Raw genomic sequence first — 26695 nt, 5'->3', positions numbered from 1 at the left:
ATTTGTTAATACTTAATAGATAATATGATAATATACAATAATTATAGTAGATAGTGTAGCATTTTCCGTAATATATAAACTTAACTTTTACTTTCAATAGAAAAAAAAAACAATATAATTCACAACCCGTACACGTGCGATTACTTATCCGTACTACAACGAAGAACTCATAGAATACACCATGCCTGCCACTGAGGACAGTACAAACACAAAACAACACCACGCTATTCACAACAACACTGGTGAGCAATGATTAATGAACACCCTTGAATTGGAGAAAACTATTAAAGAAGGGCAATGAAAGTTGCGTGAACGATGCTCATCAGGATCGAAGCACAACACATGACAGTAAAAACGTGGTTTAGAGGCAACAGCCGAAACGAAGACTAAACATGGAGAGATGACGAAGAAAACAGTCCTAGGTAACAAGCAACAAAAGATAGAAAGAATTGAATACAATGGCCGACTTGAATGATCAAATTAACACTTAAAACAACTTGTTTGAAACTGTAAAAGAATAGGTATACAAGAAATAAAAACTAGAAACATTTAGGTGACAACAATTTGAATTGAATTTACACAGAAAACATTTGAGAATAATAATTGAACTTTAACTGAACACAACAACACAGATAGGTAACGTTATGATCTCACACACGCACTGGGTGGTCAATATATGACAACCGACGCCACCGTCGACTGCGCTGCAAAGGATGTGTGATAAGAACCACCACGGGACACAGAACATAATCATAGATCAAATAACACTAAATTGCCACATTAGTGCAAACAATAACTTACTTTTAAGTAAATTATTATTCAAATTAAATATATTATATTTTAGAAAACTGTAACTCACCACCTCCCAGTGACTTTTAATTTAATTTTAAGTTATTTTTTTTTTATTAGATAATGAATCTGATCCAAGGGTTTATAGAAATTGTGCAGGTTGTTTATTTAGTTATTTTATTTTTTTTACTTATAAACAAATTTAAAAAAAACTTAAGTCATATAATATTCAGCTTTATTCGAATTTAGTTTTTATATATACAATTAAAAACATTACGTTAATACGTTATACATACTATAGGGTATGATGATTAAATATATTTAGGGGGAGGGGTTCTGAAGCCCCACTAGAAATGTTCAATGTGGAAATACACACCCCTTTATTTCCTAATTAATGTTATTAAAATTCGTTAAAAAAAAATCAAGCCTATGTAATATGTATCATAAATATTTTTAAATTGGTAAACTTTATATTAAAACGTGACAAAATATTAGCATGTACGTAAGGAAAATGGTTGCAAGCATTCGGTGAAAATGTCATGTATCTACGATTATTCATTTTTTATTTACAACAAAAAATCAAAAGCAAATGAGGAGAAATAGTTAATTTAATGGTAAATATCCAATGTAAAAAAACAATTTGAACTTCAAATGATTATAAAAAATTAATGTGATTTTACGGTTAACTTTTTTGTTGTTGGAGATAGAACAACTTATGAGGAAACTTGTATTCAATTTTTAATAATATTTCATAATATGTCTCAAATAGATTAAAAAGCATAAAAAAAATGTTGAGAAATATTCAAGTAGGTATCGACAGTTATTGGTTTTTATTACCTACAATTTCTATATTATATTTTCTTTTTCAAGATTATTATTAAGAAAATACTCTGAAAAGTACTGGGTATTTTCAATTTTTACCTCCTATAAGTATCAACTTGATTTCAGAATATAAAACTATATTATTTATTTTGTTCTGATATGAAACACGATTTTGATAGATAGTATCAAAAGTCATAATATTAGTAGGTCATATCACAGAATAAACAGAAGAGAATCAAAAGAAATGTTACATAAGAATTCTTATGGGAGGTGATAAAACCACGTCCAACATTTTGGATTCTTGAAAAAAGAATGTCATGTATCTACGATTATTCATTTTTTATTTACAACAAAATATCAAAAATCAAATGAGGAGAAATAGTTAGTTTATTGGTAAATATACAATGTAAAAAAAACAATTTGAACTTCAAATGTTTATAAAAAATTCATGTGATTTTACTTTTAACTTTTTTGTCGTTGTATAGATAGAACAACTTATGAGGAAACTTGTATTCAATTTTTAATAATATGTCATAATATGTAAAAAATAGATCAAAAAGCATAAAAAAAATGTTGTGAAATATTCAAGTAGGTATCGACAGTTATTGGTTTTTGAATTACCTACTATTTCTATATTATATTTTCTTTTTCAAGATTATTATTAAGAAAATACTCTGAAAAGTACTGGGTATTTTCAATTTTTACCTCCTATAAGTATTAACTTGATTTCAGAATATAAAACTATATTATTTATTTTGTTCTGATATGAAACACGATTTTGATAGATAGTATCAAAAGTCATAATACTAGTAGGTCATATCACAGAATAAACAGAAGAGAATCAAAAGAAATGTTACATAAGAATTCTTATGGGAGGTGATAAAACCACGTCCAACATTTTGGATTCTTGAAATTAATTCTCTAGAGTAGCCTTATGTCGGGATGTTCTTATTTTTTCGATATGAATGGCATCACTGCTTATTGAATTATATAGCACTCATAGACCTTATACTAATAGACAAGTCTTCCGTATACCATATGCACTATTAGCCGCGGTGAGACATAACACATTGATGCAGCAAAATTGTATGTCAGATTTACCACTCTGTACAATCTTTATTGTATCAAATAATATTGTATAGGTACTTATTTTGTGACTTATGTAGTTTAAGCATAGATGATAGATCTTAAGTTAAAGTACAAATGTATTATTATTTATAATATTTTATCGTACTTTACGTCTGGACGTATGGTTCGGTTTTAAAAATATTGTACTCATTAATACGCATGTGCGCAGTATACGGCGTACCGCCAGCAGCGTTCTCTTATCCTATTGTTCGAACTGCTACCATTGCCCGTCTATTTATAGTGTAAGGTCTATGATAGCACTGCCTATTTAACAATATTATCGACTATAAAGAAGCAGTACTGCCATAAATAATTAAAAAATAAGAATATCCCGGCATATGACTACCGTGGAGAATTCACTTCAAGAATCCAAAATGTTGGACCATTTTGAGACTATGCTTTTGATTCCCTTCTATTTATTTTGTGGTCATACATACATACATACATAAAACATATTCTCTGGCCCACGAGAATCCGTCCGTAAACCGCGCATCGATACCGATGAACGCAACGTCTGTTGGCCGAATTTTCTCCCAACATGGTGTCATTCCCACTACTCGACAACGTGTATACAGCGGCTCATAAAAACACAGCTAATTAATTACGTTTTATAATCCTTTTTGGGGATGTTATATAATTGTTCATATTAAATACCAAAATAATGACCTCAAAAAACACTTTATAACGTAAACGTTAGTTATGAAAACGAATTTCGTAATCGTTGTTATCTGCTTCTGATCGGTATTGTTCGGTGTGTGGGAGGGGGACCGATGCACAGCGACGGACACGTTTTTACGGTCGGACCCTCGTAGGTCGGAGTATACACTATACACACATGCATATGCATAAAACATGATGTTTGAAGTTAATTATAGAAAATAATTTTAAACTTATTAATTATTGTAACAATAGATTTGAAGAACATATTTAAGACGAAATCTGGTAAGTATTTTTTTATGTCTCTATACTTTTTAAGTGGAAAATACTTAAATATTTTCGTTTTTTGATATGGAATAACATTTATTGCGCACTATGATTCAAAATAATTACATATCTAGTAAATAATAATATTATAGGTATGAAGGAATAAATATTGAAGTTTTACGTGGTATATTACGCTAACTATTAAAATGTTCTATATATGTTTACTTTTATCGCTGGGATGGTGTATCTGCAGTGGTCAGTGACAGATAAATATATTTAATAAATAGATATAGATACCAAAAAGTGGAATATATGAGTGAATTTATCAATTACAAGACACTCAGACAATTAGTTATACAAAGGATAATTTAATGTAATATATTGAAATAAGATAATAAATAATAATATAATTTATTATACTTAGCTGATGACCAGTTAACAGTACAAAAATAGCAAATGATGAAACGAGACTAGTTTGGCACACATACCACTATATCTAGCAGGCCGGACGATTAGTATTATACATTTTGTACATTAATCAAAATAGTTATACCTATATAGCGGGACTCCGTGATATTACAGTATGAATTAAAGATAACACTTTCACTCTTTCTCTTCCTGTTGTAATGGCTCTCGCAGTGTAGGCAGTCAAATACCATGTGTACAGTAGTTTCTCCTTTAGATTCCGTTAGTTTAAGCACGTCGCGTTAGGGACTCGTCCCATCCTGTGCAAGTAATTCGTGAAGCACACATGTCCAAAGAGAGGCAGGTGTAACATGGAACGTGAGTTCCCTCCCCCTAACCATCTCTTAAGGTCTGGAAGAATCATTTGAGTCCCAGCCATATTGTGACTGTAACTCTATTTGTTGTCCTAAGGAGCAAGTACGCCATCTCGCTCAGCTTTCCTTACATTTTTCGTCGATTTGATTCTATTTGGATCGTTGAATTTCCTGTGGAATCTTTTAGTTTCAAACGCGAGAAGCTGTTCCGTAGTGGAAACTGTGTGGTACGCTCGCGTCACTCTGAGCGCAGCAATCCTCTAGGCCCTTATAATGAGGTTCCGGAAGCTCGTGTACTTTGTTGCTCTTTCGGGCCACGTTGGTTAGGAGGCGTAAAGCATCTTGTACATCTGGAATACCTATATGTATATTTTATAATATACTTAGTTGCTAAGGATTACCTATGTACTTAATACTGGTTTAGAATACCGTTAGAACCGTTCAAAACCAAAAACCATATCAAACCCGAAACCGAAACCAAAGGAAATTAATACCATCAGTATTCGAGATTTAAATCAAAAAATGGAAATAGTATATTGTGTGGAAAGGGCGGGAAGTGAGCTATTTCAGTCGCGGGCGATGTGTGCGGCACGAGCCATAGGCGAGGGCCGCATTTCGTCCAAGACTGAAATTGCCTTCCCAAACGAGCCACACATACTATTTTTTGTCACGCCTCTGCGTTCATTGATCGCGCCATCATGGCAATGGTAATTCAGTAGGTGATCTATGCAACAACCAGGTTATTCTACTAAAACAATATTTCTTGAAAGAAACGATTTGGTTTTATTTATTTTAAGCGTCATGCATGGAGGTTATAATATGAATATAAGATGTAACCAAAAGTCTATGTTTTGTTAAGACCGCGGTATAGATTTCAGTATAAATATTTATTATTATATTAAAATAAAATAAGAATAAAAAAATGTATACGCGTGATATCTAAGCTCAGTACTCTTGGGGATATCCATTTTACCGCCCGGTACTTTTGGGGAATTCCACTTTATCACCCGGTACTTTTGGGGATTTCCGCTTTACCGCCCGGTACATTTAGGGATTCCCTTTTTACCACCCTCTAGACGGAAAAACGTCGCTTTTCAACGCTTCAAAAACTAAACTTTCGGTGCAGGCTTGACAAAAAATATATATCAGTACTTCAAACCAAAACCGAAATCGGAAATAATAAATACTGGTACTAGAAACCAAAAATGAAATCAGAAAAATATCTCGTGGAAAAAGAATCAGTGAAAATTTGTTTTTAAAAAAAGATACAAAAAATGTGTGGGCCTGAAAGGGTTTTAACAAATCAAGACATTCAATATTGCTATTAAGAAGATCCTAAATTAAGTGAACTGCCTTTAAAATATAGACAAAACAATTTACGGCTTACATTTTCCATCTAAATGCAATGCATAATCAACAATCAACGTACCACACAATATTCAATCTCTGTCACACCAATGCCATTAAAAGCTACATTACTATTACAACCAATGTACAGAAGAATCAATAAAATCTTAATAGAACACAAAATCAGGTTTTTCAAACACATTATAAATTGTGAAATACCAAACATCACCATAGAAATGTTAAAAAGTAGTGATGGCTATCACTAATACATCCTTTTAAGAAATTTATTTCTTAGATAGTTACAAAAAAAGATACAGCATAAAATGACAAATAAACATTGGTTCCAATAAACAATTATTTAATGAAACAATTGAAAACAAAAAAACCCTATTTATAAACATATTTACACCAATGCATCAACAACCGAAAAAGTACTGAAATAGCAATCATAACACATTTGCACCTAATTTTCAATTAGAAAAAATTAAATAATAACTGATTTATTTACTACTGAAATATTAGAAAAATACTTTTCTATAAAATATATAAGAAACTGTCAACTACATTAGAATTACGTAAGTTATATTAAGAAACTCTAATATTGCATATAAATATTGCAACTAGAGCGAAATAGTCACTTGTATGGAGAAGAAAAGGGATTAAATTTATCGAAATAAAAAGGACAACATAACGTCCGATAAACATGAATAATTCAACTAGAAAAGAAGAAGTAATAGTAATACGTAGGTACGAGAATACGACCTAGTGTTATACACAGGGCTACCTAATTTTATTTTACATACATTACGAGCTGTGGCCCAATGTACAGTTTTTACGATAGAGACGTTACATACATTATAAAAACATATTCAATTAAGATTACACATATAAAAATAATTATAGGCTAGAGAGGTTTCTCGTTAACTAGTTGCATTATTCTGTGGATTCTGGGTGGTTTTCGTCATAGTTTGTGTGATATAAAGGAAAGTAGCAAGTAGCAAATACCTAATCTGGAATATTTACCCGGAAAACTAAAATGTACTTCATTAAGGACTTCAGGTGTGTTAATGAGCAAAGGAGATGCACGGCATGTAGGTCGACAATTAACAAACAAACATATCCTCGTCAAATGCCGGTAAACAGAACCCAGAATCAAACACAACATTCCCGAGTTCCTCTACCAATTCCTAGGTCCAAACGACCCAGCCATCAAACAAGCACTTATTTCAGGAGAATTTTTAAGGAAAGCAAAATTGAAAATTTATTTTAACATCATATTATTGTAAACATATCGTGGGTACTATGTTAAGAACTATTATTATTATGATTATTATGTAAAAAAAATATCCTTGTGTGTCAAATGGCAACCAATGACCATGTGGACGAGGTTTTGCTATAATAAATAAAATATATTTATATATAAATAATGACATACTGTAATGGTGTTTCACAAGTATTTAATTATACAACTATAATAAGGTATATTCAATGTAATGATAGTCGTACGTATATTCAATAATGATATTTATACAGAATTGTATACATTATATTTAATTGGTAGTCTATATATATACACACACATAAATGAATAATGTGCCTAACTGATCTGTCAAAGCACAGGCTAAACCACTGGATGGATTGGGCTGAAATGTGGCATACAGATAACTATTAGAACGTAGGCTAAGAAAGAATATTTGGAAATTCAACCTCTTTAAGAGGAATACAACAGTTTGTCCACTAATATAATAGAAAATTCCACATTTTTAATGCATTTGCCTAATGTTCACTAAATAAAAAACGTATGAACCTAAAATTTGGAATTGAGGTTCCTTTAACGCTCTAGATGTGCTTGGAAATTTCTTATATCATTCCGTGGCATACACTTAATTTGACACACAAGTAAATCATTGAGATATTCGAATAAGAGTAGTTAACTTGGTGATTATCGATTGGGTAACGTATACTATTTTTTACATTGGTTATATTTCTTCTTAATGTGCGTAGTTGGTATATATTGCATACATATAGGTGGCACTTAGTGTAGCTCAACGTTGTGGACACTGTCCGTAATTCAGCGCAGGTTTTTCGAGGATTGCTTATTTAAATAACTAAATTGCACGTAAATTGATTTTAATTTGAGGTGACTAGCTAGACATTCAAAGTCTCAAACCAGGTTTTTGATTTTACACTTTTTACAAACAAAAAAAGCACCGGATATTAGACGGCACACAAAGCATTAAACCCGCTGCGCCAAATAATAAATAACAAGACCATAAAAACTAAAAAGAAAACAAATCTTTCCCCGGGGCACTGACGAAGGGGAAGCTCTAGTTAAAAAATAATTTATATATAAAATACCTAAAGTAAAATAATTTGTAATTAATAATGGAATACAAGTTCTTTAGATAATTAGTTTTCAAGCATCAAAAATATTTTAAAATGTAAGTTGATTTTTTTTAGAGGTAATTCTCGAAAAAAAAATTGGAGCCATTGGTACGTAAATTATTATTATTAAATCAGTACCTTCCTATATAATATATTAAATTGTTAACATATTTTGAGCCAAAATAAAACTAAATTAAACGCATAATGAAGCAAGTCAAGCAAAATAATATGAAAAGGATGTTATACCTATACCCCAGATACGTATACGTGCAATAACCAGATAATATGCAATAGATATATAGTATATAATATTATAATATATCACAATCGAACAGTTTCTACAATTTTTGGGTCATTAAGAAATTGGGAATGGATCAATTGTGCACTTTTGCCTAAAACAAAATTTGTATTTTAATATTTAGTGTTCTTACCAATTGCGCTCCTTATGTTTTACGGCCACTGGTTAGTATATATCTTCAATTTGTGCTTACCTTTTAGTTTTATTTTAAGCTTTGTACTTAAAACAGTTTATATATAATAACTGTTGAAAGTGACGCTTGATGGACTAATGACTTTAGTATCAGTATGAATGAATAATAACACGACAATATGATTATGTCCAAGTATAATAATATATTATAATAACGTACAACTGGACTATTTAACTGTGACTGTACACACACACCGTATACGCACTGTAAGACGGCGCCTGTGCAAGTGAAATATATTACATACTTCAAAGGCCCTATATATATCCACAACAGAGGTCGTGTTACATCCGTAAAGAGAGTGAGTCGTATACTCGTATAACTCGATACTAATTTGTACACACGTGTCAAGATTGACTACTAATATTAATTGTATATTTCAACAATAACAATTTATAAATTGAAAATTAAAAATTATATATTAATTATAATTACGCTGTTTGACTTGTTAAATATTTCAGTTTGTTATTATTATTGTAAAACATCAATAAAGTCGTTTTTTTACCGTAGATTATTATTATTATTATTATTAAATTTTGATTATGAAGTTAGGATTATATTAGATTATAAATGTACTAATAGTAACTTTTAACGTTTGTTATATTCTAAATGAAAAAATTTACGAAAGAATGTTTGTTATTAAGTGTGATCGAAAAGTGCTATTTATTTATATATAGGTACTTACATTCTGCAAAGAAAAATGTTATTAGTCCACAGTTTTAAAATAATATACATATATTGTTATATAATATAATATTAGAATAAATATGCACCTATAATTTTAGAATATTAGATTATAATTAATGTATTATTGACGTTCATTTTCATTGTTCATTGTATTTAAATAATAATAATTGTGAGTGCTATTGAATGAAATAAATATTATAATGTAATTTAGTAACCGTGAAAATTACCTAGCACTATTATTGGTCTATTGGCCCAGAAAAGGACGGAGCGCAATTGGTATATGCTCATCGATCATGTATCGAAAAGGTCATTTTAAGCGCAATTGATAAAATCCCAATAAAATAATATATTTTAAACAATAAACATACATATTATTTTAACAGATGAAGCATTAAACTCAGAACCACGTAAAAAACAATTTTATCAGTGTTTTCGTAAGTTTTAAAAAAATATCTGTTTAAATTTAAATTGTTTTCATAAAATGTTGGTACTAATAGTATTGCTCTACTGCTATGCTTAATATATTTTGAAACAATATTCAGAAACCTAAAAGTTAACATAATGGTTAATCAAATATAAGGTATATTATAATATGAAAAATTCGTTAGTTCTTTGATTGTAAACATATTATGAACTATAAATTATACAAATGCATATAATCTAATACAAAAATGTAATGTTTTGTTTATTCTAGAAGATTTTAAAAATGCAGTGTTTAACGTGAAAATAAAAAATGGTAAACTTAAAATTAAATCAATTTTTTGTAGATTTATAATACAATAGACCAATAAGTCTTCTAAAATAGAAAATAATGATGAAACCATGTATTATTTATTGAATATATACATTTAATGTAGCTTTTAAACACGTGTTAAAAAATAATGGATTGATATCAAATAAATTAGGGGAAACGGAGGAGATGGGTCACAAGTAATATACCTACTCAGGAAATTTACCATGCTTACCATGCATCTAGTGGTATAGTTTTACAATCATTTCTACATGTGGTATTAAACGAAAAAAAAAAAACCAAGAAAAAATATGATCTACATTTTATAAAATCTATAATAACTAAAATAGAGTTCTGACCACGGTAGATACCAGAAGTGTGTTGGTTCTCTCCGTACTATCGTAATCATTAGTTCACCAGTATAATAATATTGTCCTGCATAGCTGCATATCTTTAGTGTATATAATATAATTTATATAATTAATTACTGACTATCGAAATGGGTAAGTCCAAAGGTGGGCAAGTTAATGAAAATAATGAACTCAAGCTAAGTTAAGTTAAGAGGACACAAGATCGATAAGTTAAAAGTTAATAGGGAAAAAATATTAACTTGACTCAGTTTGAAAAAGTTAATCTAACTTTTTTAATTAGTATGTGGATCACATAAAGAGTGACTGAGTCCTTTCTAATTTCCTAAATTAAAATAACAATTTTTATTAAACTTTTAATGTAATGTGCAGTGTATGTACCTATTTTACTTTACATGACTATTAAATATTTAAACTATACCAAAACATGTCAATTAATAATTTAACAAATATTAAGTTTTTATATCAAATAGCAATTTAAAGTCATATAATATTATGCCTATCTAACCTATTAAAATATATCTTTTTACAAAATATTTTTATCAAGAAAAATAACAGAAATATTGGATTATTTTTATTTAGTATTAATGTTTACGTAAAAAAACCATGAAAAAAAAAATTTTCAAAAATGTTTAACTCGGAGGATTATTTTAAAATAAACTTAGGAAAGTTAAGTTTTTCAACTGTAAATTAAACTAGTTTATAAGTTGTTTAGAAAATTAACTAACTTGTTTAGGTAAACATTTTGAAAAATATAACTTTTTAACTAGAGGATGCCCACTTTTGGGTAAGTCTTCGCAGGGTTCAGTCGTTTGTATGCGGCGCTGTGCGTTGCGTGCTCGGTATCCTAAACCACTGGTACTTTGGGTCACTCACCGCGTGATGTCTTCCCGATGTTTGCTTGAAACATTGCTGTCGGCGCGGCGGCGGGGTCGATAATGAACTTGGCTCGACGACGGCCGTTGAAGTTCTTTGTTTCGTTTTTGCCATTTTTGGCGTAGTTATTATTACGATTTTGATTTGTTAACAGTACTTAGCACCCTTTGATATAAATTCCAAATTTTTGGAGGAAATTGCAGTGATTAACGGCTATCTTTTACTCGATTTTATCCTATATAATATTCTTTGAACCATTCGAGTAACGGAACAATTTTGTCAGATAATTCATCAGCTAGCAAATCTGTTTCCATGTCCAGATCTTCATTCTGTAAAAATGATAATGAAAATATAATTTTTACCATTACAGAAAAATTAGCATCATTGTTATAATTTGATATCATTCCTTTAATATGTCCACCAATTTTTCTTAAATATTTTTGTTAAATGATAATAATACATCCATGTATGTTAACTTGAGTAAACGCTTCTTTAATTGCATGAATAGGATCGATTTCAAAATCAATGGAAAAAGAATGTGGTAATAATTCAGGATTTAAACTGATTAACAAAAAAAGTAAATAATTCGGGATAAATTTCAACTTTTTTATTTGGTAATAGTGCGTATATTACTGAATGAATACCATTCACGTCTTCTGCCAAATTAATGTATACTTGCGAAAACAATAAAAGACTAACACTAAATGTACATAAACAAACCATATTGTAGACCGCTATAAAATATTTGGCCCCGTTTGTCTTTAAAATATTAAGATTCTATTAATTTTTTTACCAACATCAGTTAATAAACATTTTTTTTGGATACCTTCTTCTGGCGAATAAGTTTATGTGACAGACGCCGCGGCAACGACGTCCATACGCGACGAGCCGCAATATTACGCGGCTGTAGGACCTTTTTCGAGCCCGCGTCGTCCGAGTTCGACACAGTTGTCCACCATGCCGTTTCAGTACACGGTAAGTCCATGGGTTCATTGACCCGCCGGCCGACGTCACCCTGGTCGACGTGTGGTGTATCGTCGCGATCCGGTTCCACCTCCGTCAGCTGATCGTCGTTCCGGGACAGTCACACCATCTCCACCTTATCATCGGCATTGTGGCTATAACACGATTTAAGATATAAGTATATCTTAAATCGTGGGCTATAACGACGCGTATCACCACTTACGCTAGCGCGCCTGTTTTTGTAGTATCTTTGGTCGCGAACGACGCGCCTCCACAATTTCGTCTCCCGCCTCGCGCACCGACGTTTTCGCCGTTACGGGCTCGAAGCCGCTCTCGCTCGCCTGTCACACCACTAGTCTTTTCGCTCTCGACCCTACTCGATCAGCCCCACGTCTCGGCTCTCCGATCCCGACTACTACTTTTTACGCCCTCGACTCGAGCTGCCCAACGTCTCGACTCTTCGACTCCGACGACTCGACATAACGCGCGCGCTAAGTCCGTCTCTCCGATCCGTAATATTGTTATTGTTTTATTTTTGTAAAAATAAATGAATTAGTTACCTACACACCGTGCATCTTGTCTTATTTTTTTTTTAAAAAAAACCAAAACCTGAAAGAGTTAACGTAGTGCTTTACCGGTGCCCCGTACCACGTTACGACCGCGGCGCAGCCGCACCGGTAACATCACAGCATCATCAACGCTATCAGGTCGTACACAATATTGTTGTTGTTAATGTTTATTCCTCGAATCACGCGAACCGTGTATTATTTATTTTCATTATTGTTCTTTTTCGATTGATTTACTTGCCGATCGGATTGTGATTGCGCACACCCATAATTATTACTACTAACCCTAGTCGTTAAGTCATTATATTTGCAGAACATTTAAATAAACTGTTCTGTACATTTTTCATACCACAAAACACATTTGTAACATTCATCACAATACCTAAACTCAATACAGTCCACTCTCTCATTCTCCTCCCCACCAATAGAGTTACGAGGAAGAAAAATCAAATACGAAGACAACAAGCGCGTCGGTTTACGTAGAGCTGCCGCCTGTGCACACACACACACGTATACACGCCGCCCGGCTTCATTGTGCAGCCGCCTTTCGCACAGTAGCATTGGAGAAATATTATGAATTCCATTGGTTCATACCACGAATTAAGATATATTAAGGTATATCTTAATTCGTGGTTCATACATGTATAAGTCGTGTTTGTATCACCTCCCATAAGATCACATGTGAAATTACTTAACATTTCCTTCTGTTTATTCTGTTTTAATAAAATATAACTAACATGGGCAACATTTGTATTTAATAACCATTGATTGTTTTTATTCCTTTTGTCCAGATTAATATTTTGATCATAGGGTTTCCTTCCAGAATCGAATGAAATCCGGGCATACGCACCAACAATGACTATTTAATATTTATGAATAAACAGTTGTTGGTTAATAGTTTATAGTACAATATAATAAATAAGTATATCATAATGATATCCATAAAGAGTGAAGATTTATTTACAACTTTTTCAGCTAATTACCCAAAAAAGGCTACTAACATTGACACAAGTTAGTATTTAGATAATTAGAATTATTTTATATATTTACTCATATAATTGTACACAAAATGTACAGTTAATATTACTATAGATTAATATATGTAAACATATGTACCAAATACACCAACTAGATTCACTTTTCTAATAGAAAAAATGCTTATCTCGAAAATGAGCGCATTTACTAACTAGGTACCACACCCAAATGTCAATGATAGCCAGAAAAAAAACACACATCATTGTAAAACCAACACACATATTCATCACTAAGCGCAAAATCTAAAATAAGAAAAGGTGGATAAGTGGATGTCGCTCTGCTGTACAGTAATTTAAATTAAATTTGAATTCAATTATATAATATCATTGTATAAGAAAAACGATTCTGAGCGAAAACGGTCGGTCAGCCTATGATAGGAGCCTATGAAATAAGTATATTTGATGATATTATTGTGAATTAAGTAATTTATATATAACCTATTTTCGTGGAGCCTTGTTTTAAATTTTCAATCCTTAGCCATAAAAGTTAAACATTTAATACATTTTTAACTACAAAATAATTAATAAATTATAAATTTGATAAAATGTTGTCAAAATTTGAACTTTAAATGCTTATAAAAAAAAATTGTGCCTATGTATTTTTAATATTTTTCATTATATCAGGAGCCTTGCTTCAATTTTCACGCTTTTTTACACAACAAATAAAATTTTATTGATATTTATAGAAAAAAAAACTAAAAAAATTGAAAACTGACTTCGTCCGTAAACAGTTCAAAAAGAGACAAATTATTTTCAAAATGTTATGGTGTATAGAAAATGCTAATATAAACATTCAGTGAAATTATCAAGTATCTACAGCTATTCGTTTTTTAATTACAATAAAATAAGAAAATTGTTACAAGAGAAATCGAGTGAATATCAAATGTTGTAAAAATATAAATTTCAGACGCTCATAAAAATTTAATTTAAGTTTCTTGTAGACATTTTTTTTTTTTGATAAAGGTAGAGAAACTTATGAGTAATCTTATATTACATTTTCAAATCTTAGATTTAAAAAGATAAATTTTTATGAATTCTCAACTCAAAATAATTTGCTAATTTTCGTGATTTTTCCGTATTTTTGTCAACATTTGAACTTTAAATGCTTATAAATAAAAACTGTGACAAAGGGTTTTTAATTTTTTTCATCTGCCTTTGAAACAATAACCTAGGAGCCTTCTATTAAAGTTTCAAGCTTTTTTACTCAACAGATAATATTTTATTGATATTTATAGAAAAAAATGGAAATTGACAATGTCCGTAAACAGCTCAAAATAAGTCAAAATATTTGGAAAATGTTATGGTGTATAGGAAATGCAATCATAAACATTCAGTCAAAATTTCATGTCCCTACAGTCATTAGTTTTAGAGTTATAACAAAAACCAAAATCGATTTTCTCGAAAACAGATTTTGCGTAAAAATTCCCGTTTTTCCTTAATATTTCTTTTGTTTTTCACGTGGCTTTTGAAAACTACTGGGAAATTTTTACTTTTGACTCCCCCAAGTACCAACTAGATTCACTTTCCTATCAGAAAAGTTACTGTTGAAGAAAATCCATCACTTTTACTGTCCTAAAAGGTGATTACAGACACAAAAATAAAAAATAAATAAAAAATGAAATAAAAAAAAAACACACATCATTGTAAAATCAATACATTCATCGCTTCGCTCAGAATCTAAAATCACATTCGCTAGATCTGGTAGTTTGCGGGTGATTCTATAATTTTGTGCGAACCACTGAAACTGTTACCGTGACGTCATCGTGTTGAGGCTGGGAGCCTAAAATATTATTGTATTTTTCTGCCTGATTACACGTTACAGTTGTCATTTAACAAAGATTAAATTAATGTTATAACGTCTCTAGGTTACCCCTGGCAACCGATGATTAATATGTTTGGGTTACCTAATTATACTTTTTTAGATTCTGAGAGTAGCGATGAATGTATTACATTTACAAGACGTACCTATTATACGTTTATTGATTTTTTTTCTTATACATCAGAAATTTATAGAATTAATATATATTTTTAGATGGAACCAAAGATTTAAGTATAAAAGAAAAAAGTAAGTATCTAAGTTATAACTTTACTTTTTAATTTACATTTTCATACAGCAATGTTCTCAATATATATGTTCTAAACGTTTTGAACCATATTATCATGATGTTAACACAAGTATGGAGTAATAAGTGGGATTGGACGTAGGATAGTATATTATTTTAGAGGTAGCTAAGTCATTGAACAATAGATACAGTTCATGTTAATATAATCTGCTAAAATGTTGATAATCAAATCAAGAAAATTTCAAATTTTTAGCAGATTATTTTAAGAGGATATCAGCGCACTATTTGTTTTCTCTCTCTGACCCATGCACAACATAGACAAAACGCATTAATGCATTTGAGGGAATGACATATCGATTTTATATTTTATTGTTATTTGAGTTTGTATTCGACTTTCAAAACAAACAAAAAAAATGTTGTAAATTTAAATAATGTTCAAATTGTTTTGAGACAATATTTAGACAAATCTATGAGTCATTCCCTCAAAAATATTATTCTCTATCTATTTGTAATGAGTGATTTTACTCTAAGATTACTTCAAAATATAGAAAAAATGATACTGTGAAAATGCGTTTAGTCTATGTGTCGCGTAGGCCAGAGAGAGAAAACAAATAGTGCGCTGACGTTCTCTTAACATAAATGATATTTATTGTTCAAAGACTTAGCTACCTTTAAAATGATATCACAACTTTTAGAGCCGTTTTATTTTATACTTAACGTTTTTTATTTCCACGGAGTATGGCGGAGTGTTTTTTTTGAGATTATATTTATAGTATATTAGTGTTACCTACCATTATTCCTATTATTATATAAAAATACCGTCCATGTCATACCAACAAAAATTGTTTTAATCGTACTTTGATACACCACTACAAATTCAAATCCGATAAAACAGGTAGGTAAGTCTACTATTAATGTATGCACCTGCATAAAATTTTCTACACAGCGAGTATGGTCATTACTTACTAAGCGTTGACGGTAGTTGGATAGTTGGATGTGAAGTGAGTTTGAGCATCGGTCGAAACGACATTCATCGTATGTGATAAGCTTAAATTATCGCCGTCCTGGGAGGCACTTGAAATATCTACCGGGTACCTAATGACCGGAATCGTGTTGAATCAACATGACAAGAGAGACAAATCCGTGGCTGAATTATCATCTATTGTGAACTTTGCGCTGAGTTTTGGGATATCTTTTGTATAGATTTGTATGATCATATTAATTAAACATGAACATATAACATATCTATTTCAGAAAAAATACTACAACTTAAAGACATCAATTTTATAAACAAAATCCGTGAGTAAATTAGAGTTAATTTGAGTAAAGTAGGTAGGAACATCCATTACATATTTGGTAATTCCAATAAAAGTTTTGGTAAGGTATATCAGTTTTTTTATAAGTACCATATTTTTGTATACGTTTTGTCGAATACAAAATTAACAAGTATATTTCATATCAACATTATTGTTATTATTATTCGATTACGTTTTTTATGAACACTCAGCTAATTTCAATTAGATATTAAAATACCCAATAATTAAAGTAAAAAAGCGAGGAGGTGAAAAGAGGGAAGTCCCTCTGCTGTACAGTAGATTACAAGCGGGTGACTGTAATAGGTGATGTTAAATTTGAATTCAATGTTAAAATATCAGTTATCAGTGATAACTTATCACTATATACGAAAAATGACTATGAACAAAGACGGTTTGTGAGCCTACGATATTTTATATCGTTAATACGGTAGTTGGTGAAGTTGAACTATTATTATTTGTGAATTATCATATTTGTGTATGACAATATACTTTAGAAGTATCAAGTACCCACGAATAATATTTTAAAAATATAAAACAAAACTAAAATCGTGCTTCTTCGTTTAAATATCTAAATTCGTCCAAATTTAAACATAAAATAACTATAAAAAAAACTGTTTTTATATTTTTTGTTTACAAAATAACCTATTTAAGTGAACCTTGTTTTAAATTTTCAATTCTTAGCTATAAAAGTTAAACGTGTTTTTAATGTTTAACTTCAAAATAATTTTATTATTTAAAACTATACATGACCATATTGTAATAGGACGTATTGTCCGTATATTTGAATTAAATAAATAAAAATAAATAAAATTAAAAAAACACCCATTATTGTAAAATCAATACATTCATCAGTTCGTAGCTATTTTATACCGATTTTAACGGTTTTTTTACGATAACACGACAATGGCTCAGATAATGGATTACACACACTAAGGTTCATTTACTACTCACACTATGACCAATATTTGCCATTAATATTTTTGACAATTTTCTAAATTGTACTACCTAAAATATTCTATGTTCCAACAGCCTTAACCTAGATTTTTATTATCTAAGTGATTCTAGTAAAATCGATTAAATTAAGCATACATTTTTTCCATGTCTATTTATACACAGATAATAATATCGGTAAGAATTTGGATTCATTTACGTAAAATTAATGTCAATTTACTCAATTCAAATGCTTTTGTTTTTAAATCTTGTAGTTTTTAACCTTGTTAAATTTATAAATATTGAATTGAGTAGAGTAACTAATTAAGTTTATTTCTGTAATTAAAACGTCAATAAGATACAGAGCTGCGAGTGTGTGGTTTGGTGTACCTACTGTTTACTATTTTTTCCTTCTCACTATAATTAACAGTTAACTCACTAGACTATTAAATTAAATAATACTTAAAGAATTTAAATTAATTTAAGCAATTAAAGAACACATGTTACCTTATGGCCTCAATACAACCTTGCTCGGAAACGCTCTCCGTCTCTGTCTCTCCTCTCCGACACAGGACTCCATCCAAACTGATCCATTTCACAAAGTCATATAAATTATACACAATTGAGAAATATTTAACACTTATAAAATAGCATAATCCATGATTAAACCATAAATTGTATTCTATATTTAAAATATTTCCTACTGGGAATTTTAACACGTTATATTGGTTAGATATGGACAGTTTTTAGGAATTTTCAAATGAATGGTTCCTTGCATATTATATTCTTCAATGAATACAACTTTGTCTGTTTATAATTCGTTTTTTAAATCAAAAAGTTGAAAACGCTATAAAAAATTATTGTATTTATTAAAATGTGGTTTACTTGAAATTATATACTGTAAAATATCATAGTAGGCAGTATGTATATCAAAATTAAAAATATGGATAAACATTGATAATATTGTTTTCAGAAAATTTCAATGAAGAATGGCTCCGAGGTAACTATCAACTATATGCAGTTTACCTACCTATATATTAATATATTATGAAGGACAATTTTTAACAATAAACATTTATTTTCTAAAAAAGTGTTAGTTTCTTAACTTGTTTTATTATTATATAATTTGAATTTAATGCATAACAAAATATTTATAAATAGGTAGTTGGCAATTTTATATCATTATATTATATATCTTTAAATATTTACTTGAATAATTTTATATACTTATATTATGTTAGGTTAGGTTAGAATATTAATTCATTTTAATTTTAAATACTTATTAATAATTTTTAATTTAAAATACAGTGAAACCTCTGAATAGCGGACACTCTTGGTCACCAACATTTTGTCCGTTCTTCGGAGGTGTCCGTTATTCAAAGGGGATAAATTTTTGAAATTTATTTGTATAATAATGTACTATATGTATGTACATATATGTAATGTTTTTACTTATTATTTATTGTAAGTTATTACATTTTTATATTTTTACAAATTACATAATATTATTATTATTTAAAGTATATTTTTACAATCAAAATCAAAAATTATTATTTATTATTTATTATTACATTTTTATATTTTTGAAGCTTTAAAGTCGTTTAATCCGTGAACTTCAGCAAGTTGTTTAGCCTTTTCTTGTATTGTTGGTCCGGTAACTGGTAAATTTTTTTCTCGAGTTTTGCTAAACCAGACCAAAAGTTCTTTATCAATCACACTGCCTTCACATTTTCTTAGTTTCGTTAATTTTTGTTCTTCATTTCCATTTTCAACCCACGCTTTATAAATTTCTTCTGTGTTAGAAACAATATCCACGATCTGTGTTTTTCCAACTTGAAACTTTTCTGCGAGTGCACGAATTCCTACGTTTCCGTTGTTTTTACGGTAATCTAAAATGTAAATTTTTTTCGCGAAACGACAACCGCTTTCGTTTTAACGTAGTCATCGCGTCGAAAACCGTCACTAACTGACATAATTTTGTCATAAGTCATAACACATAATCGCTTCACCGATAACCGAATTTGTCATAATCGTATCGTCCCATACCGAGTTTGATATCGTAATTATGTTACATTATTACAAGAGTGCATACGAATGTGAATACGTATTACAGATAGGCATATTACAGATTGTAATTTCAAATAATGATTAGGGATTTACCATTGTTTTAAAAATTTCCTAATAAAATAATGTCCGTTATTCGGAGAGTCCGCTATTCGGAGGTTTTCCTATTGAAAAGTAGTGAGAATGTCCCCGTTCCCCAAAAAACGTCCGCTATTGGGAGGTGTCCGCTATTGGGAGGTGTCCGTTAGTGGAGGTTTCACTGTATTTAATTTCCGGCCATAGAGGACTGTTGTACATTTTTTTTTATTTTGCATATAACGATAGGCTAACTACAGTTGTTATACTGATAGGTAGTAACAATATAGTATAAGAAAACCTAGTAATATAGAGCAGAATGTAGATTATAACAATATAACAAAACAAAAAACAAGAGTGTTATAATTTATATAGATGGGTTTCATGTAACGGTTAGTTGGTTCAATGGTGGGCTAAGGCAAGTTGGTCATATAGTTAAAAAAATACAATAATAATTAAACGGAAATTCGTGCCTGCGATATAAATCGCTATAAGTTGATGTCGCGGTTAAAATAAAAAATAAAATGTGCCGATTCAGATATCATTAACAATAAGCGTTGGTAATAAAAGCTAAATAATTATTAAAAAAGCAATGTCTTTATAAATTATTTTTAGGGTAATCATGTGGTACCTATATACTAAAATGAAAATTGGCAACAACGCTAAATAGTTCGTACGCAATCGTGTAGCTTAAAAGGTGTCACCAAAAACGAATGTACGCAATCGTTTTTTACCCTCGGCGGTGGCGCAAACAATAACGATCATTAACATCATTAACGACGACGTATCGTGCATAACTATTAAAAGTTAAGTTTGGCGGACCAAGCTTTTGGAAATCTATTCCTCTTCAGAATATGAGTTTAAAACTATGTATTGACATTTAATAAATTCAAATGATTTAAACAAAAATAACAATAAATATAGGTATAGGCAGTTAGTGACTTCGTATCATCTAAAAAAATCTTAGATGTTTTATATATCTAAAAACATTTAAACTTTCGGTGAAAATCAGTTCAGAAAAGAGTCACATAAAAAAAAAGAAAATATTCAGTTTCAAACTTATATTTTCAATTTTGGAACGAAAGCCTAAAATGATAATAAATATTATGTAACATAACAATCGAATTTCAAAAATAATTATAATGTGTAAATGTGTAAGATGTTGAAATGAGAATAAAACAAATTTTAAATTAATTTAATTATCTTTCATAATATATTTACGAAAATAATATGTAATAAAAATGTTTTTGTTGTTTTTTTACTTAGACTACACCGGTAAGTTTGATTTATGGATTTTAAATACCTAAGTTTAAATTAACTTAACGTTAAAGCTAATACAACGCTACTATAAAACTACACTTGTAATTAAGTTAAAATTATTGTTCCTAAGATAGGTACCTATTATTGAGTATTTTATTGTTATAAGTTAACGTTATCCTGCATTTTAGTCGTTGACAGTACAGATTCAATTCATTACATCTCATAAAAATTTCCCTTGAATAATAATCATTTGAGTTATAACTGAACATTTGTTCTCAATTACATCATTTAAGACTTCACCCACTTTTTATACAACTAGGTCAGAACGAATTTTTCTGATTAAACTGTTCCTTGAATTTATTTAGCGGGGTTTAAATAATGTTAAGAGGACGCTATACCCGCATGCGTTGTCTCCGTCTTACAAATGTAAAACATAGCCAAAAAATTGTTTTACGCGGGAAATAACCGAGAAGGCTACAGTCATAACTAAGAAACGAGATTTTCACCACATAAAAAGGAGAAAATTGGCTGTGCAACGTTGTTTTTATCTTTTTAATATCATTTATATGAAAAAAGTTCTTACTGTTTCAAAAACCATTATTGTTTGTGTTTTTCAAACTTTAAAAACTTTTTACAAATAAATGATATCAAAAAAATTAAAACAATGTTGCATAGTCAAAGTTCTCCTTTTTATGTGGTGAAATTCCGTTTCTTAGTTATGATTGTAGTCTTTTCAGTTCTTTCCCGCGCAAAACAGTTTTTGGTATGTTGTACATTTGTAAGACGGAGACAACACATGCGGGTGTGACATCTTCTGAGTTTTAATTACTCTTTTCCAAATAAGAACGCACCGGGCGGCGAACGAAAACCGGTCGAAACGCGCGCGTGTCTTGACATTTCCAGCTGCAATTATTCATTTTGTGCAGGGGCGTATTCCTGGCCGCTTCTGATAACGCTGCTCGACGCGGTTCGTTTTTATTTGGAAAAGAGGATTGTGACTCATAATTTAAACCAACACATACTTGGCGTGAATAAATTTGCAAATCAAAACGAATCGACAAATACCACTGAAAAATTTATTCATTTCAGTAATTTGGTAATTCCCAAAATGTACACTAGCAAATTATGTTTACAACTCTATGTTCACTATTTGATAATTCATGGTAGTATACTTAATTACCTATGATCAAAGCGAAATTAGCATGGAAATTACTATTACAAAAACAAAATATAAATCATACCTTCAAATCAAATGTAATAGAAATTATAATTAACGATATTATTAATAATATTTATATTAATTATAATACAATATTGCATTATGATAATTTGAGATATTGTAAGTTGTCCCGATTTTAATGATCTGAAAACTCTATGATGGTAAACTCTTCTAGCCGAGGAAAAAAAATGAAAAAAAATGATAATTTTCTACAAACCATCGTACTAGTTTATTTTTCAATAGTTATATAAAACAATTGATAGTTAAAAAACTAATTGTATGTAGATACCTACGTTTATTTGATATTATAATTAATACAAAATATGTTTAAACAATTGTAATTCCGTAAGTAAATTAAACATTTTAATTTTAGGTTATAATCTACTTCAAGCACTATACAATAGAGGTCCAAGTGACTGTATGGGTAAGCAATTATATAATCATTATTCCACGAATGACTCATTTAAAATGTTCATACAATTGCATAATATTAATTGCATACCTTGAATTTAGACGTTATTACTTATTTATGATTGGAAGTATTGCAGTTGTATTTGAATTTTAGATAATATTTTACAAAACCCTTAAAAAGTTTTACTAATATTTTATCTATAACTACATCCCTTTGACACCCGGCATTGTCCGTTCCAAAAATGTATTGGTTGTGTCTTCATATTTTTGTATACAAAATATGTATACCTATACCATATTTCTAGTTTCTACTTATTATTGTAGTAATACATATAATATAAAACCAATGACAACCATTTATATTATTATTATTTTAATCTGTAATAAACGTATTAGAATTTTTGCACTCTCTTCAACATTGTATCTAGATTATCTAGTAGAATAGGTAATATCATCTAAAAATGTATAGCTATATAACAATTAATTGTCTAATGTAAATGCAAACAAACTATAAATATGCATTTGTAAATCAGCTTATTCTAATTATTTTTTTCATGCAACATACAATTACTACCCTTTTATAACTATTTTATATTTCAGATGATATACGTAAAAACTACTCTGAGAATATATTTAGCATAACGAAACTGAGTGAGTTCATACAACTTAAATATTTAACTCAGATATTAAACGACTTCTAATTTAGTTCACCTAAATGTGCCATTTATTAAACTTTAAACATAATTGTATATTGTAATATACTATAATATTATCGTTCATTGGTCGAAATTGTACCATAAAAAAATTAAAAGTAATTTTATGACGCCATTAGTGTATTTATTTTCGTAATTTCCCTGTCAGTCATCAGATGTGTAAAAAAATGTTTGTACAAATCTACGCTACAGAACATTTTCAATAACATACATTTTCCCCCGCACAATGTATATAAGTGGAGTTATTGGAATAATACAAAAAGTACATGCATTCAAATTTTCAATTATTTATTGCGGTGTTTTAAGTGGCGTAAGTTGAAGATGTTGCCACCAGAGTCCCTTAAAAAATCATTGGGTCGTAACGCATTTTTTTATTTTATTTATTAGAAAATTAATAATCTACACTATATGCATAAGCATAAAGCATAATAGGAAAATATTATGATAGATATACCTAACGGAATTTTTATTTACATGAATATGATGAGGAGGGGGGCCATCCAGTGATGGTACTCTAAGTTGTTTTATTATGTACTAGGTATTATTTGATTGGCGGCGTCGCGGCAGTAATGCGCAAGCAGTTCCCGCGGCGTCGTCGGTTATAAACTGGAAAAAAAAAAAAAAAAAAGGTATTATTTGATTAAGTCTCTGCGCTTACGTCGGATTGATTAAGGCCTATCTTTCATAAATTTGTTAATGAGAGGATTTAATATTAATTTGAACGAAATAATATTACGAATAATATTTTTTTTAATCATAAAAAAATAGCTAAAACTATTATTTCTCATTTAAATATAAAATTGAACATAATATTATTATGTCTATAAAAAACTGTTTTCGAGGCATTCGAATTGAAAGTTTTATTAACAAGTTCCAACTGTATAAAACAATTTGAAAATTTTCGTGTATTTAACAAATGTTGTCAATATTTAAACGATTATAAAAATAATTCCTTCCAATTAATTTGATATTTTTTATTTGCATAGTACAATCAGGTTAGGTTACTTTTTGGAAGTAGGAAGTGACATATTATAGAAAAATAATTAAAAAACTAAAAATATCAAATCCCTATAAATAGCTCAAAATGATTGCAAATTCTGATTAATATTTTATTTAGTTAATTCTACATTGAAAAATATGATTTAAGTCATAATAGAGTTTTTTTAAAGTTTCTACCGTTAATATTTGTTGTTTAATAACAAAATAATAAAATTGATTTTGTAAAAATGTAAGTATATAGGTACAAGGATAATAATGCATATCTAATTATAAGATTATATCAAAATGTATATCCAATTTTCTTCCCTCAAAATTAAAGATGAAAGTATGGTTAAAATTTTGGCTAGAGTACGGTTCGATACCATATTTTTGAATTTGACAAACTTACAATACATAATAACAAATACGTAGTACCTATAGCTGGTATATAATATAGCTATACCTAGAATACCTAATAATAATAATAATAATAATAATAATAATAATAATAATAATAATATATCCTTGAATGGAAGTACATTTGGAAGCCTTTTTTTGGGAAGCTAAATTGAATGCTGGGCAGTATTAAAGTCTTAAAGTTGGCAGTGTGGCCTTTGTTGCAGAGGGCACATTTGAAGGGACTGTTTTATTCTTTGGTGCACTCATCCGGTGGTTTTCATCGCATTTTATGCATCGAGACTCGTGTTAACAATTTATTATTGTGTGTGTGCAGCCGATAATATTGGGAGTATTATGAAATTGTGGTGGGGTATGACTCTTTTCATGTGGTTTCTCAATTACTACTTTGGTTTTAAATAATTATGTGATGAAGTGAATGTCCATGTCTGTGTTATTATTTAGAGATAAAACCTCTACAAATCAGCGGAAGAAGAATTAACTATTATTTTTGCGTTGCACACCTATACGTGTTTAACTACAGTTGCCCTAATTCAGCTATAGAGCTATAATAATGTTAATGATTGAGGTGGAATGATGTAGGTTTCTTATGATGATCTATGTGTGGAGAGGATGTGGGACAAATAAATGTTAATTTAGCTTATGTTACTTTCTTTGAAGTGATCTATAATTTTTTATTGTAATTAAGGTGACCTGTGTTTGAACTATGAGATATGAGTATATGATGATGTTGAATGTCAATAAGTTTGATATATTTTTTATGTATTATATGTAGGCTCCATGAGTGATCTATGCAGTGTTAGGCTGGTAGTCAAGATGGTTCATGGAGGTATGGAGCAGGTTGAGAGCGTGGCAATATTATAATTACTGGTATCAACGGAGGCGAGTATGGCAAAATAGAAGGGAGAAATAAAAACTTTAGTTTTTTGTTATTATGATTAGGGAAGTTAGGTTGTGAAACGATGTCAGTTTTCTGATCATTGTTATTCATAATGACGTTATTAATTTACAATTTATTTAAAACACACGTTTTTTCATGTTGAAAATTACCTAGATACGGCCGAACTGATTTACAATGGTTACAAACATTGGTTATAAATCATACAAATATTACTTTGTATACTGAATTTCAATTGTGTGTTCATATTATTTTTAAAGTCTTAACATGAAAATATATTTAAAAGAAAAATTAATAGGATTTTTCATTACCTACAGGTTACCAATACAGTAAGCACGTTTTAATTAATTTAATTATATTTTGAAACACTACCTAACAACAGTTATTCGAATAAAAACTGTGTCTAATATTATAGAAAATATATTTTGTAATAAATTTTAAACAATGAATTTATTCGTTAAATAA

The 26695-nt window shown here is 29.6% G+C and overlaps 1 protein-coding gene across 1 annotated transcript in view; it reads left to right on the top strand.

Moving 5' to 3' along the window:
* The window catches only part of LOC132944685 (uncharacterized), a 33364-nt gene extending 6770 nt beyond the window's left edge, over nucleotides 1–26594 (top strand). The window contains exons 4-16 of the mRNA XM_061014156.1: nucleotides 910–948; nucleotides 3652–3681; nucleotides 8250–8282; nucleotides 9733–9783; nucleotides 10044–10085; nucleotides 13828–13863; nucleotides 15919–15951; nucleotides 17204–17248; nucleotides 19169–19195; nucleotides 21601–21609; nucleotides 23187–23237; nucleotides 23825–23875; nucleotides 26548–26594. Of these exons, the coding sequence (XP_060870139.1) occupies nucleotides 910–948; nucleotides 3652–3681; nucleotides 8250–8282; nucleotides 9733–9783; nucleotides 10044–10085; nucleotides 13828–13863; nucleotides 15919–15951; nucleotides 17204–17248; nucleotides 19169–19195; nucleotides 21601–21609; nucleotides 23187–23237; nucleotides 23825–23875; nucleotides 26548–26594 (494 nt within the window). The remainder of the gene's footprint in view (nucleotides 1–909; nucleotides 949–3651; nucleotides 3682–8249; nucleotides 8283–9732; nucleotides 9784–10043; nucleotides 10086–13827; nucleotides 13864–15918; nucleotides 15952–17203; nucleotides 17249–19168; nucleotides 19196–21600; nucleotides 21610–23186; nucleotides 23238–23824; nucleotides 23876–26547) is intronic.
* The last annotated feature ends 101 nt before the right edge of the window (nucleotides 26595–26695 follow it).

Source organism: Metopolophium dirhodum, chromosome 5 (assembly GCF_019925205.1).
Source record: "Metopolophium dirhodum isolate CAU chromosome 5, ASM1992520v1, whole genome shotgun sequence".
NCBI classification, from domain to species: domain Eukaryota; kingdom Metazoa; phylum Arthropoda; class Insecta; order Hemiptera; family Aphididae; genus Metopolophium; species Metopolophium dirhodum.
Note: the sequence above shows the minus strand (reverse complement) of the source record. Positions and strands in the feature narration are given on the sequence as shown.